A 19,319-nucleotide genomic window follows, 5' to 3' on the forward strand; every position below is an offset into this window, starting at 1 on the left:
TGCATTCAAATTCCCTAATTTAGACAAATAGCCTGTTTTCTGCTGCAAACAAACTGTTAGCACTATTAACAAAATTTCTTGCTAACATGAAGATTTGTAGCTATACAGGTTTATAAAAACAGTCCTAAACTAAATGAATATTGGATGTTTATTGTCTTCTGACTATTATTAAATATGATATCTAAAAATATAATGTGTAATTATTACGATACAATGCTTTCTTTGTGTGTCTTGCCTAATCTGTCTCTATAGGCTACCACATACAATGCAGTTTCATACAAGTGTGTTTTATGTAGTAAGTGATTATTTCACATTAAGGCAGAAAAATGGCACAGATTTTGGCATTGTGGGAAAAAAAACCAAGAAGTCTATAATTGCATTGAGGATACTTTCAAAGTCTTTACTAAAGTATGATGGAAAACTGCTCATGGATTAACCTAAACAAAAAAAATAGAGCCCTAAGTATGGTACAGCCACGTGAAAATTGAACCATAAAATCTTTTTCATGCTGTGCTACAAATAGGAATTGTATCTGGATGTGAATGCAATTATTCGAATTATGCTATGCATGGCCCTGTACATCATCTATGAAGGATATAAGGGGCATTTATGATAAACAGCATGTCCCATACTATGAAACCCTTCAGGTTAAGTCAAAGAGTGGTAAAACATAGTACAGCTTAAAATGCACCTACGTAGGATTGTTACAATGATGGTACATAAATACTCTGAGATTTGCCAGTCTCTCAGCCCTGAACTGGATCAGAAGTTGAAGTGCTCAAGCAATTTCAAAGCACTAATTCATGCGGTAAAGCATCATTACCATATGAAGACCTGAATGTTAGATACTTAGAAGAGCTCCTTGTTGTAATTTGCCTTCACATACACTGAAATTAGTCTAGGTGATACCCAGTGATGGTCAAAACCTGAATATTTTAAGCTCTCTTCAGAAGTCAAATTTGTTCAAACACTTGCTGGATCAGGTTTTTTACTGTGTTTATAGATCTAGATTTTCATCATTTGTTGAATACTAACTCTAAGCAAATAGCCTGCCTGAAAGTTTCCGCTCACCACAGAATAAAATTCTGGAAAGATCATAAATAATCCAAGTTGGCCATTCTGTAGGCTAACTGAGGGACTGCTTACACCACAGAAAAGTGCATCCCCATTCCATAGCACTTCCAGCAACCACTGAGGCTGACTGCCGAACTATAACACAAGAGATCTTCCTGATCTTTTAAAGCTGCCCTTGACTGCAGACACTTTACATGCCTATAAAATAATTTCTGTCATCTATCCAGTAAGCCTGTCTTATAACAAAAGACATGCATTTTTAGAACCAAAGAGGGAGATGAGTTTGCCTTTCCCAGATATTTAAAACCATAGAACTTTGAGTTGGAAGTGACCCTTAAAGGTCATCTAGTCCAACTCTCTAGTAATGAACAGAGACACCTACAGCTCCATCAGGTTGCTTCGAGCTCCGTTCACTCTGATCCTGAGTATCTCCAAGGATGCAGCATCCACCACCTCTCTGGTCAATCTGTTCCAGAGTAAAAAACAACTTCAAAAAAGTTGTAAAAAACAACTTTCTCATCTGATGTCTAAATCTCCCCTAGAGATTTTTTCTTTTGATAGGCCTATACCCTTGGATTTTGTAACATTCTAATAGTCTTGTATTACTGCTTCTGAAAGACAATTCTTTGGATATGCGTTATACTTTTCTGATGTATTTTAAAGTATAACCTGCAAACATTGTGTATGAGCTCGTTTCCTTCCCCTTCAGCCAATTAGACACAATGCTGGGAGTTCTGGCTAGTGGTTTTCCAATTTACGAAGCAGTCATTTCATATTCCCTGAGCACACACTTCCAGTAATTTCATTTTATTCCATGAGAGTTGTATTAGAGGGACTTCTAACTCTGTTATTAAAAAAGGGGAGAAAAGATGACAAAAAATTGTATCCTACCAGCTTGTTTGCTGCAGTGTGCAAAATGGAAAAGAAAGTATACTGAGTCCACGGCTCAGAAAAGAAATGACAGAAAGATAATTATGAATGCAAAAGAAGAATGCTAGTTTGTCACACATCTTATTTGACACTTCTGTGTGGGTGTCAAGAAGGTGGGTAATGCCAGCAGAGCTGTGCTGCCTTCTTTGTACAGGAGCAATACAGCACACCTTTGAAAAATTTCAAACAAACTTTAGAAAAGCACTGTCCTTCTACTGGGGTTCAGCTACATATCTTACATGCCTGTTAAGATCGGGAAGTAAGGAGAAGTTCATTACTGAAAGAAAATACAGATGGGCAGCAGACAAGAGGATTGAATTACTCTGCTGCATGTTTATTTGCAAATATTCACTCTTTGCAGCCAGATGCTGCTCCTACTTGCTTAGGACAAGAATACAGACAGCTGTAAGAGGTGCTTAGAAACCTGATTTTCCAAAAGATCCAAACACTTAAATAGCCTCTGTCATTTTGATGCTTGAGCCCTGATTGATGTCTGACGGGGTCAAGTTCCTTTCAATAGGAAAAATACAAGTCTCAGCTACAACAGGGGAAAGGCACTGCACAGCTGGCATCTGAAATGTTGATGGGGCACGGCCGTCTTGTCGTATATAAAGGCTCATGTCTTAAACCAAGTACTTGCAACCCTAAGTAACTAGATCTTCAGCTGCTTTGAGCTCTGCACTGTGTAAAAAAATGCAAGGAAGGAAAATCAAGGATGCTGAGCACACTCACATCACTCAGTCTTGCAGACATGGTAGTCAGTACTGCTATTGTGCACACAGCTGTCTTTATGCAGGCGTATAGTCTTTATTAAAATATTTGAGTGCAAAGTTGTGCCCCTTCCCCTTTTCCATAGCTCTGCTGCCCTAATGTATACTGCAAGCGAAGCTCTTAATAAATAAAGGATTATTTGAATGCCCTTAGGAAAAGACTGCAGGCATCCCAGCTGTCTGCAAACAAACAGTGCTTTCTCAAACCTGAGCAACTACTGACAGTGATTTGTTTGTGACAGGACTGAATGACAGATGTGAGCCTATTCTCCTTGCCTTTGGTGAAATACATTTAATGGATCATCTGCTGTTCTTAATATTTCTTAAAATGCCTTTCTTTCTAAACTTTCTTAGTATTTCTTTACAGAAATAAAGCAACAAAGGCATATCTGGATAGTGTCAACATTTGAATGAATAAAAACTTACAGTAATCATCATCATATTGAAGAGAAAAAATTCAAGACAGCTCAGGCTACCTTCACTGTGTGACTTTCTTCAGTGGAAGTGTGTTCTTCTGAAGGGTTATGGTGCCAGATTTGTGGGTTCTTCTCTCTGACTCTGACTGTGTTGGACAAGGACTTTGAGCTTTGTAATCGTGAATTGTTCTTGTTCCTCCCCTGCTCCTGCATCTCAGCTCATACCTTTTATCTTCTTCCCTTCCCCTTCTCTTACCCTTTCTCCTTCCTCATTCCCTTTCCTTTGTCTTCTTTTTCTTCCTCTCTCCATCTCTGAGTTTCACTTCCCTCTCTGGTATTTAGCTTCTGAGAAGACAAAAATGTCATGCCAAATTGAACTTCCAGAACACACTTTATCTTTCTCCCAGGAACTCTGATTTTTTTCCATAAGAAACATGAGTAACCACCTGCATCCAATAAAAGGCCTTGAGAAGGAAAGAACAAATTATGTTACTGCTTCTTTTGATCTGGGAAAGAAAATTACTCATTTTTTGCCCTATCACAGAAGGCCACTTTTGAGGTTGGACTCAATAACCCATGCTGTGTCCCTCCCAGCATGGAATATTTTATGATTCTATGACTCCATTTATACAGCCATGGCATTGAGGTAGGTTTCTCTGTGCATGTAAGCCAAAAGAAGTTTCAGAATACATTTCTACTAGTTATCTTTAAGGAAAAGAAATCAGCAAAGTACAATAATTTTACATATTGTGCTTACAGCCCGGAAGGCCAGCATCAAAAGAGGAGTGCAACCAGAGGAGTGGCCAGCAGAGAGGGAGGTGATTGTCTCCCTCTACTCTGTGTGGCCCCCATCTGAAGTACAGTGTGCAGGTATGGGGCCCACAACACAAGAAAAACATGGAGCTGTTGGAGTGGGTGCAGAAGAGGGCCACAGAAATGACCAGAGGGCTGGAGCACCTCTCCTACATGGACAGGCTGAGGGAGCTGAACTTGTTCAGTCTGGAGAAGAGAAAATTCCAGGGAAACTTAATTGTGGCCTTCCAGTTCTTGAACGGACCATATAAACAGGAGGGTAATCAACTTTTTACATGAGCAGAGATAGGAAAAAGGGAAAGTTTTCGACTAGAGGGGAGATTTAATGTCAGGGGGATGTTTTTCATTGAGAGGGCACTGAAGCCCTGGCACAGGCTGCCCAGAGTAGCTGTCCTGGAGGAGGCCCCATCCCTGCAGGTGCTCAAGACCAGGTGGGATGGGGCCCTGGGCAGCCTGAGCTGGTGGATGGCAGCCCTGCCCACGGCAGGGGGGTTGGAACTAGGTGACCTTTGAGGCCCCTTCCAACCTTAGGTATTCTATGATTCACACAATTCCTGACTAAACACATAAGCAAAATAATTTGTGCATACTTAAAGATGGTTTTATAGCACAATACTCAGATTCCCTGTGGTCTTTAAAGAGATTCTTACAGTCTCCTGTGACGTCCACGGCGTCAGTCATAATCACAGAGACTTAGCAAATCAACTAGCTGAGATAGTATGGAAGTTCTTCTGTTCCTCAAACTGTACCACAGATTAAGAAATATCATATGGGTACTGTGTGCAAAACTCTATGCCTCAGCCAAAAGTCTTTTAAGACAAAAGAAAAAGTGTAAGAGCTAGAAGAGGTAACACAGTAGGAAAATTTCTGAATCCAGCATCAGGCTTGTTCGAAGTATACATGCACAAGTTGTTGCAGGTAAAGACATGGTTAAGGAAGATAATAGATGAAAGGGAGGGACTGTGGGCCAATATATCACCTTAAAAAAGATGAAAATTGCTTTAGAATGAGAGCTTCTCTATAAAGAGCAATGCGGAAACATGTCACAAGGAAAACACTAGAGTTTCATGGGGACACAGAATCTTCTACAAATGTTGGGGGGGTGGAGGATTTTATAAATCTGGAACGACTGCCCTGTGTTTGGCCTGTTTCTGTGTGCAAAGTCTGCATGATAGCTACTTCACCTTGTGGAAAACCTTTGGTGTTAGGCAAGTGCAAAGGGCAGCATGTGAATATTGAGGTTGCTGTTATTACCTTCACAGCTTAAAGGATTTAGTAAATGTGGACAACCAAAGAAATAAGAGCAGAGAGTCACTCTGACCTTAGGAAGACTTTCTTGCTTTGTTTAAATGAAGTTATCCAGAACTCGATATTCTGTTATAAAGCCAGTGACTTTCTGATATCAGTCAGGGACTTTTTTATTCCCATCTGCTGCTATAGAAAAATTAAGGTTAAAAGTAATCTCACGTTCTCTAAGGATGTTAATTTAAAGCAGCATTTCTTCATTTTCTCTAATCTAATCTTGCAATCAAAAATGTGGGAGGAAAATCAAAGCATTTAGGAAAGTATCAGGGGAAAAATTGTGAGGACAACACTACTGCTTATACTGAGGGAATTACAGCCAAAACTGTGTTTAAAAACGACAGTAGAGCCTTCTCTTAATCATAGAATCATATAATTGCTCAGGTTGGAGAAGACTTTAAAGGTCATCGAGTCCAACCGCAACCTAACCATACTACCCTAACCCTAAGAACCCTCTGCAAAGGCACCCTTGGCACCATGCTTTTACCAGCACTGAATTTCTACATTGATCCCAGTTTCCACTATAGTTCATGGAGTGGAAACTATGAGTAAGAGCCATGTAGAGAGCTGCGTGCCTCATATTAGCACCCAAGCAATTTTTACAGGTGAATCAAAACAGAGGGTACAGGAAAAGACATACATAACTGAATATAACAAAGCAGCAACTTTTAGACGTGCCAAAACACTGCTAGCAAAGACCTGAGAAAATACCCCTCTGGTATACCCTGCAGACATTCCTTGGATGTTCAAAACAATATTCTAAGTTGAGATCAAATTGTCAGAACACAAAGTAAGATTATGGTACTGAGTCCTGAACATGTATCATATTTCTATGGTGATAGCTTCCTATTAGTACATTTTGTAAACCTTCAAAAAAATTAACTCTTTTAAGTTTTAAAGGTAACAACAGCAACACCAATATTTTACACGTGGCCTTCTGCAAGTCTGTATCCTTGTTTAAAGAGGCTTTGGCTATGAAAATAATTATGAAAATTAACATTTATATTATGTGACATTTTCCAACTTTGGGAATACATTATAAAAGGATGGTGAGTTGGCATGTGATAAAACTACCCAGCTAGAAATGGCTTCAGGTAAAGCTAAGTGTAGTGCTTTCAGATATGTGAGATGAGCACCAGGACAGAAGGTTGCTGCTGTAGAGACACCATCCCACATAACTTTGGTTTAGAAAATGAAATGGTGACTTGGAAAATAGAAGCTTTCTCTCTGTTAATAAGACCGGTGAAACTTCAAACGCAGCCTCAAGGACAACATGTCTACAGTTCCTCTGATCTTACATTCATGAAGCAGGGCAAATTTGAACATCGTTCCCTTAAAAAGCTGAGTAAGTTTTTAAGTTTGCCATCCTTTTCTGTTCCCTAAAGTTTCCTGCAAGATTACTTGAGTAAAATATTATGAATACTAAGAAGTAATAAAAATCTCAGTGGATGGTCTATAACTTGGCTTGTCAGCCAAATTTTCTCCTTTAAGAACATGAAAAAGATTGTCAAATGCTTTATCTCTAGTTATATAATTATACAGAGACTGAGATTACTAATCATTATTTTGCATACTAATGGATGAATGATAAATTTCCACTAACAGCATAACAATAAACAAACTTTTTAAAATAGTGCATATTTGCATTTTTAAATTTCAAGTTACAACAACACGAATGTAAATGTAAAATCTTAAATGTTAAACAGAGAAAATATCTTTGTTCAGTTTTCAAGTACATCCCAAAAAAACACTCTTTTATTGAGATAACAGGAATTACAGATATCCAATACATCATAGGACAGGATCTAGACAGCTGCTATTAAAATGTCATAAATATAAGTTGTAATGGAGAAAGAAAAAGCTGTCCCAGTCTGTATAAATTAAAAGCCATAAATTCCAAATGCTATGGTAATTGTATTGGGTAAACTCAATAACAGAAGAAAAAAATAACAAGAAGAAAGTAATAAGCATACACAAGAACAAAATTATATGTTTATTAGGAACAATGAAAAGTCATACTGGTTCATTACTAGATGGAAATTAGAGGTTTCTTAATTCAGGAAAAATATAAATATTTTGTTCTGCACGTCTGTGGAAAAAAAATGAACAACTTTCCTTCCAAGACTAATCAAAAAAGATGAGCAACTAGTTTTTTTAATCAGGTCTTACAATTTATAGCTCATGTTGCTATAAGCTTGACACAGACCTCTCAGAAAGTCTCAGAGCCCTCAGAAATTTCCAAAGGACTGGAAAAACCCATCATCTGTTTGTAATAGAAGAGAGGCAAATCAGGTTATTTGGGAAGAGATATGAAATTTCTAAAGGACTAAAAACCAACCTTCCTATGGACAGACAGAAGAAGCACATTCTGTTTGGCCATCAGACCAGTTATTCTGGCTCTAGCAGTTTACTATGCTGCTGCCCAGTCCACAGAGCTGCCTTGGTTGAAAAATTAATCTGCCCTTTTCTATTTTCTTGTTTAAGGTTTTCAGCTGCACCAGGTCCCGAAACAGACTGGATGGTCACATGAAAACTGCTTACAGGTACATTTGCCTGGGAACCAAAGGAAAAGACAGGACAGTAAAAATCCATATTTAGATCACAGAAAGTTGCAGTAGAACTGTTTCCATACATACCCATCTACAGCATAAAATATCTCCAATGTCATGATGTCAGTAGAGGAGATATGACAGACCCTTCTACCAAAGTTAGTGGTATTGTCGGTCACAGCCATGCCAAAAATAACTTGAGGGCACTGGTGGATGGTTGTCTGGATATGCGTCAGCAATCATAGAATCCTAGAATGGCCTGGGTTGAAAAGGACCAAAAAGATCATCTAGTTTCAACCCCCCTGCTACGTGCAGGGTCACCAACCACTAGACTAGGCTGCCCAGAGCCGCATCCAGCCTGGTCTTGAACGCCTCCAGGGATGGGGCATCCACAACCTCTCCAGGTAACCTGTTCCAGTGTGTCACCACCCTCTGAGTGAATGTGCCCTCACAGCCCAGAAAGCCAAACATACACTAGGCTGCACCCAAAGCAGCACAGTCAGCAGGTCAAGGGAGGTGATCCTGTCCCTCTGATCTGTGAAGGTGAGGCCTCACCTGGAGTTCTGTGTTCATATGCAGAGTCCTCAGTACAGAAGAGGCATAGATCTGCTGGAATGCGTCCAGAGGAGGGCCACAAAAATGATCTCAGGGATGGAACATCTCTGCTATGAGGATAGGCTGAAAGATCTGGGGCTGTTCAGCCTCAAAGAAAAGAGAAGGCTCCAGGGAGACCTGAGAGCAGCCTTTCAGAACCTAAAAGGGGGCTACAAGAAAGAAGACAGACTCTTCACTAGGGTCTGTGACGATAGGACAAGGGGAAATGGGTTCAAACTAAAAGGGGAGATTTAGACTGGATATAATGAAGACATTTTTTACAATAACAGCACTGGAACAGGTTTCCCAGAGAGGTGGTGGATGTCCTGTCCCTGGAGACATTCAAGGTCAGTCTGGACTGGGCTCTGAGCAACCTGATGGAGCTGTAGATACTCCTGTTCACTGCACAGGAGTTGGACCAGATGACCTTTAAAAGCCCCTTCAAACTCCAAAGATTCTGTGACTCTATGATGCACAGAGTAGAACAATTTCTCAAGAACTGTAATCTCTTCCTGTCTACCAGTATTGTCTTGCATGAGATCAGATGGTAGTCTCAGCAGTGTCAGTGATTTAAAGACTCTATACTTTCTTTAGGGAAGTTCTGCAGTGTGTGCTATGTCAAAAAGCAGACAAGGTGATCTGAATGTTTCCTTCTGCCTTCAAACGCTAGGAGATAATGGGTTGAAATTCCTCCAATTTTTATTCTTGAAACCAGCTGTAAAATTTTCCTTTACAAACAAAATATTAGTGCATTTCTATACTTACACTCTTCCTCTAACACTTCTAAGGAAATGTGACTGTTTGGCCCAGTTATCTGATTGTCACCAGTCTTCAGCATAGTAGAAAACAGCCCAAATGGATAAACACGCCAGTGGTTCCAGCAAAGCAGTTTTCCTAATAAAGCTATTTTTCTCACCTACAAAAGAAAAGGAGCATTCATACAGTCTTATTATAGTTAATACAGCACATTTCATGGGTTATTCAGATCACAAAATTTTAAGCAACTGTAAAGCTATTTTTAACTGGGTGTCTTTATCATCCATTTATCACCACAGCAGATAAGCTATTAGGAAGCCTACTCTAAACAGCTAAATTGTTCCCATGTTCCAAACATACCCTGAAACATCTGATAACGTATTGACCTTGACAGCAAACCCCAGAAATATGTGGTGCAGAAGTTTAACGAAGGAGAAGTGACAAGTTGTGGCTGCTGGTCTGCACTGAGCTTACCAGAAAACAAATCTGCCCTTTAACCGGCTTAGGTGCCAAACAGCAGGGCCATGTTAGCACAAGGATCACAAAGCCATCTCCATGGAGCTTTTTGAAAGGGTGACTTCTCAAGCTCCCAGCCCTAGGAATATGTTGGAGTTTTACAAGGTGACAGAAATTAGGAATGCTTGTAAAATGCTACAGATTTTGGAGGGGTTGAAACAATTCCGTAATTGGGATCCCTTTCTAAAATAAAGAAAGAAAAAAAAAAAAAAAAAAGAAAAAGAAAAAAAAAAAAAAAAAAAAAAAAGAGAGTCACATTCCTGGAAGAGTTTCTGCCCTTTTAAAGGAAAAACCACTATGCCTCTAATATTCACAAACATTGCTGTATTATGAGAGGAGAGACTGTCACCATGCTATTTGGAAAATCTGAGTCAAAACCAAACTACATCCAAATCTAGGGAAGTCACTGTAGTTATGATGATATGCTTTGCTGAAGGACTGATTATTAATTGCTACTGTGACCCTGAATTTTAGTCACTAACTGAAAAACAGTCACAACTGAGGTGCAGCATGGTGGGTTGCTGCAGTTAGCTCTGACTCTTTCTTAGTTCTTTCAATTTTCTTTGAAATTACCCATGAGCTCAGAAGTTATTAAGGAGGGCAGATGTTCAACCAAACAGACAATGCGTGAACCTTTTTCCTTAGGGAAAATAGGCTAACAACAAATTACTATAATTAATGCTTGGCACTGTCTATATAAAATCTTTTGTCAAAGGGAGACACAGTAGTCCAAGCATAGATTGAAGAAGTGAATGTCCATGCCTACTTTTGTGACACTGGCCAGTCAACCAAATGAAGGAAAAGAAAGGTGATCCTCATCACAGCAGCACTGCGTTCCCACTCCCTTTGGAATGAGTTTGCACAGGGAGAGGACTGGAGCAAGGGGTTTTCCTTTAGTTTTTCAAATCAAGTCTCAGCCTGCTCCACAACAACCTAACTATTTAGTGGCTTCACCTCAAAATTACCAAGGAGAAGAATAGGTCAAATGCTCTTGATCAAAGTAAATGTATTGTTTGGACTACATACAAATGTCTTGAGCTCCTTGTGATATCAAGAAACTTCTTAAAAACGTCATGAGGCTGCAAGCACTTTGTTCAAGGATATTTCCTATCTCTTATTCCTGGTAAAGACATAGATCTGTGTCAGAAACCTGACCCACTGTTGCTTGCAGCTTTGATGGAGGTACCGAATATTCAATACTACGTGCTAAATAATTCTTGGGAGCAAGAAATGTTTAACAGAGCTTAATTTTATTCCAGTTTCAACACAGCAAAGAGTGGAACAGGGAAGAAATGTAATTTGACTGACCGTTTGGACTGTCTCAGCAGTCAGGGTGCGTATTTCTGACAGACTGCTGCAATGGTGGCATTAGTACTTCAGCAATCATAAACAAAAGTTTTGTTTACCAGCAAAGCCTTACATCAAGCACAGTTCACTGTAAAGGGAAAAGCACATGCAGCTCAGCTTTATGAAAAACAAAATTGGCAATCAGGTTTGTGAAGCTAAATGCCAGTGCTTTCTAAATAAATAAAGCATTTCTTCTTCTTCTTTTTTTTTTCTTTAATAAATACACTGAAGATTTCCCAGAATAAAAGAACTAAGACAAAATCCAGCCTTTGCAAAACATTTCGCCGTACACTGTGATCCTACTCTGCCCACCAAAAGGGCAGTGGGAGCCCTAAGAGCACTGTGTTTGTAACAAATTGTCTCCAGCAAGGGTACCAACAGATGGGTTCTGGACAGCCAGCCAGGAAAGGCTGTTCTAACAAGACTCACAGCTGTCAGAGCCTCACTTAAAAGCACTGCAGAAATCTAGAGGCTGGATAAAGTTCTAAGCCATTCTAATGCACCCCTTCATTTGGTTGACTGGCCAGTGTCACAAAAGTAGGCATGGACATTCACCTCCTCAATCTATGCTTGGACTACTGTGTCTCCCTTTGACAAAAGATTTTATATAGACAGTGCCAAGCATTAATTATAGTAATTTGTTGTTAGCCTATTTTCCCTAAGGAAAAAGGTTCACGCATTGTCTGTTTGGTTGAACATCTGCCCTCCTTAATAACTTCTGAGCTCATGGGTAATTTCAAAGAAAATTGAAAGAACTAAGAAACCTCACAGATGTTGCATTCTTACAAAATCCATAAATACTGATGGCTGGATAAAGGAATGGGAAAAATGCAGTTGTTCACTGAGGGAGAAAGATAGAATTCAGCCATAATCTTCAGTATTGCAGATATCAAAGAAGGTATCATCTTTTACCCATAGAAGTAAAATAAAAGTAGTGTGGCTAAACATTTGAAGTGGTGACGCAAATGAAATGAGAGCTAACTTTGTAGAAAGACAGGCACAAAGTTCTGCTAAATAATGAAACAACCTCCTTTCTTGTACTGTTATGTAACAACAAAGCTCTCAAATACTATCAACTCATCAGATGACTTGATGAAACTTCCTTCATAGAATCCTAGAATCATAGAATGGCCTGGGTTGAAAAGGATCAAAATGATCACCTAGTTTTAACACCCTGCTGTGTGCAGGGTTGCCATCCACTAGATGTGCCCAGAGCCACATCCAGCCTGGCCTTGAATGCCTCCAGGGATGGGGCATCCACAACCTCCTTAGCCAACCTGTTCCAGCATGTCACCACCCTCTGGGTGAAAAACTTCCTCCTAATATCTAACTGAAACCTCCCCTGTCTCAGTTTAAAACCATTTCCCCCTGTCCTATCACTATCCACCCTTGTAAACAGCTGTTCCCCCTCCTGTTTATATGCTCCTTTCAAGTACTGAAAGACTGCAATGAAGTCTCCCTGGAGCCTTCTCTTCTACAAGCTAAATAAGCCCAGTTCCCTCAACCTTTTTTAATAGGAGAGGTGCTCCAGCCCTCTGATCTTAATGGCTTTCCTCTGGACCTGCTCCAAGAGTTGTCTTTCTTGTGCTAGGGGCCTTCAGTTTATTCTGTTGCATTGTAACCATTCTACCCAAGAAAACCTCCATTAAATATAGATGCTTCACACAAGTGGTTTTGACTGGCATTACTAACCTGCAACCAATCTGACCACAGCACACTCCACTGGGTTTGTAACAGTTTATTGGAGTTCACAGGGTAGCCAACACCATCACCCTTCTGTTCCATAGCAGTTTCCAAGTGCATTTCTCTCAGATCTTTCCTTGAGTATTAAAGCTTCCTTCATTAAATAATTATTATATCTAAGTTAATTATATTTAATTAGTTTCTTAAAAAACATGGGCATCTTACATTAACGTTTTGTGCTTTTCAAATTAAACTATTTATTCACTATGGTTCCCTGAGGATGGATTTATACTGAGTGGTACCACAAAAATTCTCTGTGACACTTAAAATGCTCAGAGCATTATACATTTCTGTTTATCGTGCTACGGCTGTTACTAGAAATCCCCATTCTTGGTTCGATGTTCCTGTTTTATTTATTAGCTACAAGTATTTGTTGAATGGTTATGACACTGTGAACAGAGTGCAAAGCCAACAACATCTTTACTAGAGTAAAAAGGACAGCATGAATCACACAACCAAGTTAATATTTAAAGAACAACAATTTAATTTGGTACGCAACATTTTCCTAGGAGGATCTTTATTTTCAATGCTATACATGTGAAAATAAGAATGAGCAAGTGGTTTGTTATCTACATGTATAAAAATATAAACATCCTATCAAACATCCGCAGTCACCCTTCACGATATGCATCACTGAAAATCTTAAATTCTAATTAAAAGAAACGACTGAGTTTAACAGCTCTTGTAAACGCTACTGCATTTATCTCTAAGTAAATGTACAGTGAACAGCTGCAAACCATGTGTGGGGCTCTAGCAGTGTGCCTTTAGATATTCTCCTTCTGAAGAATAATGGGTTAGAGGAGCTATTGCGTCCATCCATTCTCCGAGTGCTCACCACAGGAGAGCACACAAACTCAGGGACTTGGCCTGGGGCATTTTACCTTTTGAAAATTTGACTGAAATTGCCAATTAACCTTTAAGAAATACAGAGTTTTCTGCAGCAAGTCATCAAATGACTGTTGAATTTGTGGCACTGTCATTTCAAACTGAGATTTTAAATATAAAATGAGCAGCCTCATTATCTAATACTAATCACACTTAGAAGAGTTTTTAGCACAAACACAAAGATTATTGTTTTTTAATGATCTATTTACATTTTTATTATATTAACTTTTACTTAAAATTCTGAGAGTTCCTGGGTCATCTGCCATCAAATGGGCCAGCACTCACTGATCAAACTACAGGCATTCTTTGTTAGAGAGATGCATTCAACCACCTGGAAGTTAAGGTATGATTCACATTCAAGCAAATATGTAATCAATTTCAGTTCTACACTGATGCTGATATTCGCGTTCAGTTTTCTGCCATAGAAACAGGTATAAGAAACCAATAAAACATTACCATATTATGTACACAGCGTAATATGTAACTGCTCAGCTAGATATGAAATTTTGTAGCACTAAAGTGATTAAAAAACTAAATGATTCGTGTAAAATGCTTATATACTGTATATATATATACATACTAAATCACAAGTTCCATTCAAAACTGCCCCTACTCATAGCTTCTATGATGGATTTCATAAGCTACCAGATTCTTAAAAAAAGAAAGCTATCTAGAGCGAATCTGAACACTTCCACTGAAATTTTATACAAAATTTTAAAAAACATACTTCAGAGTTACTTAACAGAAATTAGAAAAAGACAGTCATTATTCTTGAGAATGACATTGTACAGACCTAGTAGCTGTGATCAAGCTCCTTTCACTTGCAGCGTAAAGAAATTATCTCAGAGTAAGGCATAGGACAAACAGGTTTCAATCTGTCTTCAGGTGTATTGGCCTCTCACTCTATCTTATTGCTCATCTAACAAGACATGGACATTGCTCTACACTAAAAAATACTCCGTTACACATCTATCTACAGCTGGACAATATTCAGAGCTTTTGCATGTGCATCATCACTTTAGTCACACTGATAAACAATCTTGCCAATTAAAAAACTCATGGCTATGGAAGTTATTTTCAGTTTTATGCAACTGCAGATGTATTTAGTGAATGACCAAGTGATGCACATGGAGACTGAGAGCTGGAACTCAGTACGTAAGCGGCTATAGCTCTTTTCAAAGGAACTGAGGTTTTAAAAATAAAACCCTACTACGAAATTCTTTGGTTAGACGTAAGTGCTAGCAGTATTTCTAAATTTGGGGTTAGAATGATCAACTTGTTAATCAATAGTTTAAAAAAAAATGCAACTTCAGGCGTTAAACGTTGAATTCTTTCAACATTACATTTAAGATATTTTTCTGTCACCATCTGAACAGACAACACAGGCTTCAAAATCAGGTGTTAAAGTGCTTTTGTACTCAAACCTTCACGAATTTATTGGAAAGAACTGCTTGACTTTCTGTACTGTGCAAACCACTCTCAGGCCGTAGGTTGCAAAGCAAGCTGTGGCTGTCTTCTACAAGAGAGACTACCAAGTCGCATGAACACAACGCAACTTTACTTCCTTAAAGGGCAATTTCTCCTGAAGAATACTGTCACCTCCCTTTCATAAGGATGGGGCTTAATCCTTTCTAAGAATGAGCTGTGTGGCAGGAGAGGTTCTTAACTCTCAGCAGTCACTTCCCAGGTAATACTGACATGAAAAACAAGAAACTTTCTTAAAAATGTTGCTTCAGTGTCAGTTCCATTGGCTTCAAAATTTTACACCACTAAAATGACAAAACTCAAAGTAATAAGCAAGGTACTCTTGATTACACTTAAAAATCCATCTGCTTCTATTCAACATACACACACAATTTCACCATGACAGAAGCAGGCTCCACCTTCACCATGGCATCCCAGCTGTCACCCCACCCCGGTCATTTGGAGGATGCTAAGGAAATATGCACTGCATTTTCTATGCATATTGCAGACTTCAAGAGAATTACAAGGACTTCATGCCACCCATGAAAGTTACAATGTACACAGCATTTTAAGTTCCCAAAGCACTGCCCCTTGATTCTGCAGACACTACAGTTCGACAGCTGGTTATCCTAAGAACAGTGCTCCACTGCAGCCTCACTCTCCTGCTGCACAGGCCTCGGCCCAGCTCCACAGCCTGGGAAGTTCAGAGGCTGAGGGAGGGCGGATGGACACGGATGGATCTGGTCACAAAGAGCTTGCTTCCTGCAAAATTATTCATCTCTACAGGTTAAGTACAAGCAGCAATGCCAGTGTGACAGGCAGCCATCACCGCCACATGGCTGTCCTTCACAGGCTGGCATCGCCTTCATGGGAGGGGCCATAAAACGGGCTGCCATAACCTGCTCAAAGAGGTAAAATCTCAGTCTGAGCATGGGGATGAGAGAAGACACCTACCAGTTCAACAGAAATCACTGAAATGCAACCGGAAAAGAGTTCTTTGGTCCCTACACCCCAATCTGACAGCACTGCATGGAGAAGCAGGGGCTGGGCACACGTACGCCTTCCTGGCTGGGGTGTTTATCTACACCCGTGACCTCTTCCCTCCCCTCTCCCAGCACAGCTACCGGGGGGCACGAGGGGGCACAGGGCAGCCGGGCCACGCCGCGGCAGCCAAAGCGGACTGCAGGACGGCGGCTCCCGCCCCCGGGGCCCTCCGGGGTTGTGCGCTGCGGTGAGGCGAGGTGGGGGCCGGCGGAGAAGCCCCGCAGGTGCGAGGGCCGGGCAGCCCCGCGCCGCCGGGCGGGGCTCAGTCTCTGCAGAAGACGTACTCGGTGTAGCTGGTCCAGATCTTGTCCTCTGCGGGACCGCCCTGCTCGGGGCCGAAGGCGCAGGTCCCGGTGGAGGAGCAGGCGGCCATGCGGAAGCCGGCCTCGGAGAGACGGTCGAAGGCTTGCTCGAGGAAGTTGAACTTGAGGTAGTAGCGGGCGGTGTAGCGCTCGGGGGGGCGATCGGGGTCGCGGCTCTCGTTCAGCGTTTCCCCGAAAACCTCCTTGGCCAGCGCGGTCTTGCCGCACACGGTGATGCGCGCCACCCGCCGGAACTTGGCGTCGGCCTGCGCCTCCCGCCCGATGGTGTAGGAGCCGCGGTAGCCGATGGTGATGTAGCCGGAGCGCCGCCCGCCCGCCCCGTCCAGCGACTGTGAGGGCGTCAGCAGCGGCCCGCCCGAGGGGCTGCGGCTGGCGGTGGGCGACGGCGCGGACGCCGCCGCGGCGCCTCCTTCCGCGGGCTCTGCCTCCAAGCAGCCGAGCAGCGGCGGTTCGTCGGCGCACAGCGAGCCGTCGCGGTGCAGCGCGGCGGGGCGGGCGGCGGCGGTGGCGGCCCGAGCCTGCGCCAGGCGGCGCGCCAGGTCGGGCAGCTGGAAGTACTCGGCTTCGCGCTGCAGACGGCTGCGTTCGGGGAAGTGCTCGGGCAGCACCAGCTGCAGGTCCCGCAGGTAGTCCAGGATGTAGCGGAAGAGGAAGCCGTCGCGGTCGAGGAAGAAACGGCCCTTGCTGTCCCGGGGCAGTTCGCTGGGCTGCTGCTGCGAGAACATGCGCCAGAGCAGCGAGTCTCGCACCGAGACGACGGTGCAGCGCCGCGTCACGTACACCTGCCCGCCCACGTTCAGCTCCACGATCTCGGGAAAGGCCGACCAGCCGCCCGCCGCCGCCGTCGCCCCGCTCCCCGCTGCCGGCGACACGCCGCCGCCGTTGGGCAGCCCGCGGGCGCTGTCCGCCAGGGCCATGCCGAGGGAGCCCGCCGCGGGCGGGAGTCGCCGCCTTCCTCCTCCTCCTCTTCCTCCTGCTGCCGCCGGCAGGTGCCGCGGGGCCGTTGCCCGCCGGAGCCCCCGCCCCGTCGGTGCGTGGAGCCGGGCGGCCGCACTACAGACCGGGCGCCTCCGTCGGACTACAAGCGGAGCGCCCCGGCGGCGGCGGGGCCGCGTTTATGTACGCGGCCGCAGCCGGCGGGAGGCGGAGGAGGCCGGCGGGAGGCAGAGCCGAGCGCGCGGGGAGGGGACGGCGGCGGCTCGGCACTGACGCAGGGTCCCCGGCCCCCGCCCCGTCCTGCCCTGCCTCTCCCTAAGGCCGGGCGCCGGGCGCTGCGGAGACGGCGAGAGCGCGGTTCCGCTCCTTCCGTCCTCGGCCGCTGTTGGTGAGGAACGTAGCACCGGGAGCGGCGGTGCGGGGACCCTACCGTGGCACCCGTGTGTGTGTGTGTTGGGGGGAGCACGGGTGTCACCGGGTGGCCTTACAGCTGAGGTTGGATTGGGAGTTACTGGGTATGTTAGGAAACATAAGCGCCTATTTAGAATGTAGGGGCAGGGAGCATTTAAATTATGTTTCAGTGCTTTGCTTGAATTTCATCCACCTTTCTTTCTCTTTACGAGCGACAGCATTGAGCTGCCGCTGTGGTGTGCTCAGTTTCTCTGGGGTGTCCACTCGTGCCCACTTGCCCAAGAGCAGCTGGAGGGAGCGCTTTCCAAGGAGCCCTTTCCAGTCTGTTGTGCTACAAACAACAAATCCACTGAACGAGAAATCAGATGGTGCAGAGCCAGGCGTTAAAGTTACTTTGAAAATGGAGAAATGGAGGAGGAAGGAAAGGCAAGCTAGTTCTCAAAAAGCGAGGTAAGTTTGCCACAGAGAAGAGGAAGAAGGGAGGGAGTTGAGAAATAAGAGTTTTGCAGAGGGAGCAGATGACAAGAACAGGGAGGTGAGGCAGGGCATGGGGAGAGCTTGAGTCACTCAGGAGCCTCAAGAGTTCAGTTGGAAAGGACTAAGGATAAGGCAGCAGAGAACACTGCATTTTCCAAATGGAAAAACAGGCTGCCAGCACACAGACCACCATGTGTTTTCATTTGTGGGAGCAAAATGGCACAGTAGATTAATCTGATATTTTGATGATGTGCTGCAACTAATGACTTGGTTCATTCTTCCTTTTTATTTTTTTATTCTTTTTTGAGAGAGGAGTAGGATTGGGGTTAAAACTGTAGTTTAGTAAAGATCAGGGGAAGTACAAGAAGCCTGAAAGAGTTTGGTTTACTATCCATTTGAGTACACAAGTTTGTCATTACAGACAAAAAGAAAAATAATGTCACTTATCCACTAGCCCAGGGTGGGAATCTTTTTGTCTTACACTATTTTAGAGTCAATTCACTAGACTAAAGCACATGAAAATATCACAGTGTGGTTTGCTGGCAGCAGCTTCATGGGGTTACTTTTGCCTCAGTTCCTTTATGCGGTGTTTCCCCCCAGCATCACTCTGCTCCCGGCCATCCTTAGTAGGAAGCCGCTTCAGGAGCCTCCCACAGATGCATATTTTAAACTCAGCTTCCCTCGTGTGGGCTCTGCTGAGAGCACTGTGATCAGCCTGTGCACCCAGGAGATGAGATCATGTGATGCCCGTGAGGGCAATTATTCACTGCACAATTTGCAGTGGAAGATTCTGTATATGCCAGCAGCACGTCTTGCAGATGCTTCTGTATAAAAAATAGGGTGTTTAATTCATCTATTAATTAAGGAAGCTGACCATAGAATTACAGAATCATGGAATGGCTTGGGTTGAATGGAACCTCAAAGCCGATCCTCTGGCCATGGGCAGGGTTGCCACACAACAGGTCAGGC

At 43.0% G+C, this 19,319-nt stretch overlaps 1 protein-coding gene across 1 annotated transcript; it reads right to left on the reverse strand.

Annotated features, from left to right (window-relative positions):
* Positions 1–16,465: 16,465 nt before the first annotated feature.
* Positions 16,466–17,443, reverse strand: KCTD12 (potassium channel tetramerization domain containing 12; the record flags this gene model as incomplete). The annotated part of the gene is made up of 1 exon (XM_079549222.1): positions 16,466–17,443. The coding sequence occupies one exon, from the start codon at positions 17,441–17,443 to the stop codon at positions 16,466–16,468; it is 978 nt and encodes a 325-aa protein (XP_079405348.1).
* Between the last annotated feature and the right edge of the window lie 1,876 nt (positions 17,444–19,319).

Source organism: Tetrao urogallus (genome assembly GCF_951394365.1).
Source record: "Tetrao urogallus genome assembly, chromosome: 1".
NCBI lineage: Eukaryota > Metazoa > Chordata > Aves > Galliformes > Phasianidae > Tetrao > Tetrao urogallus.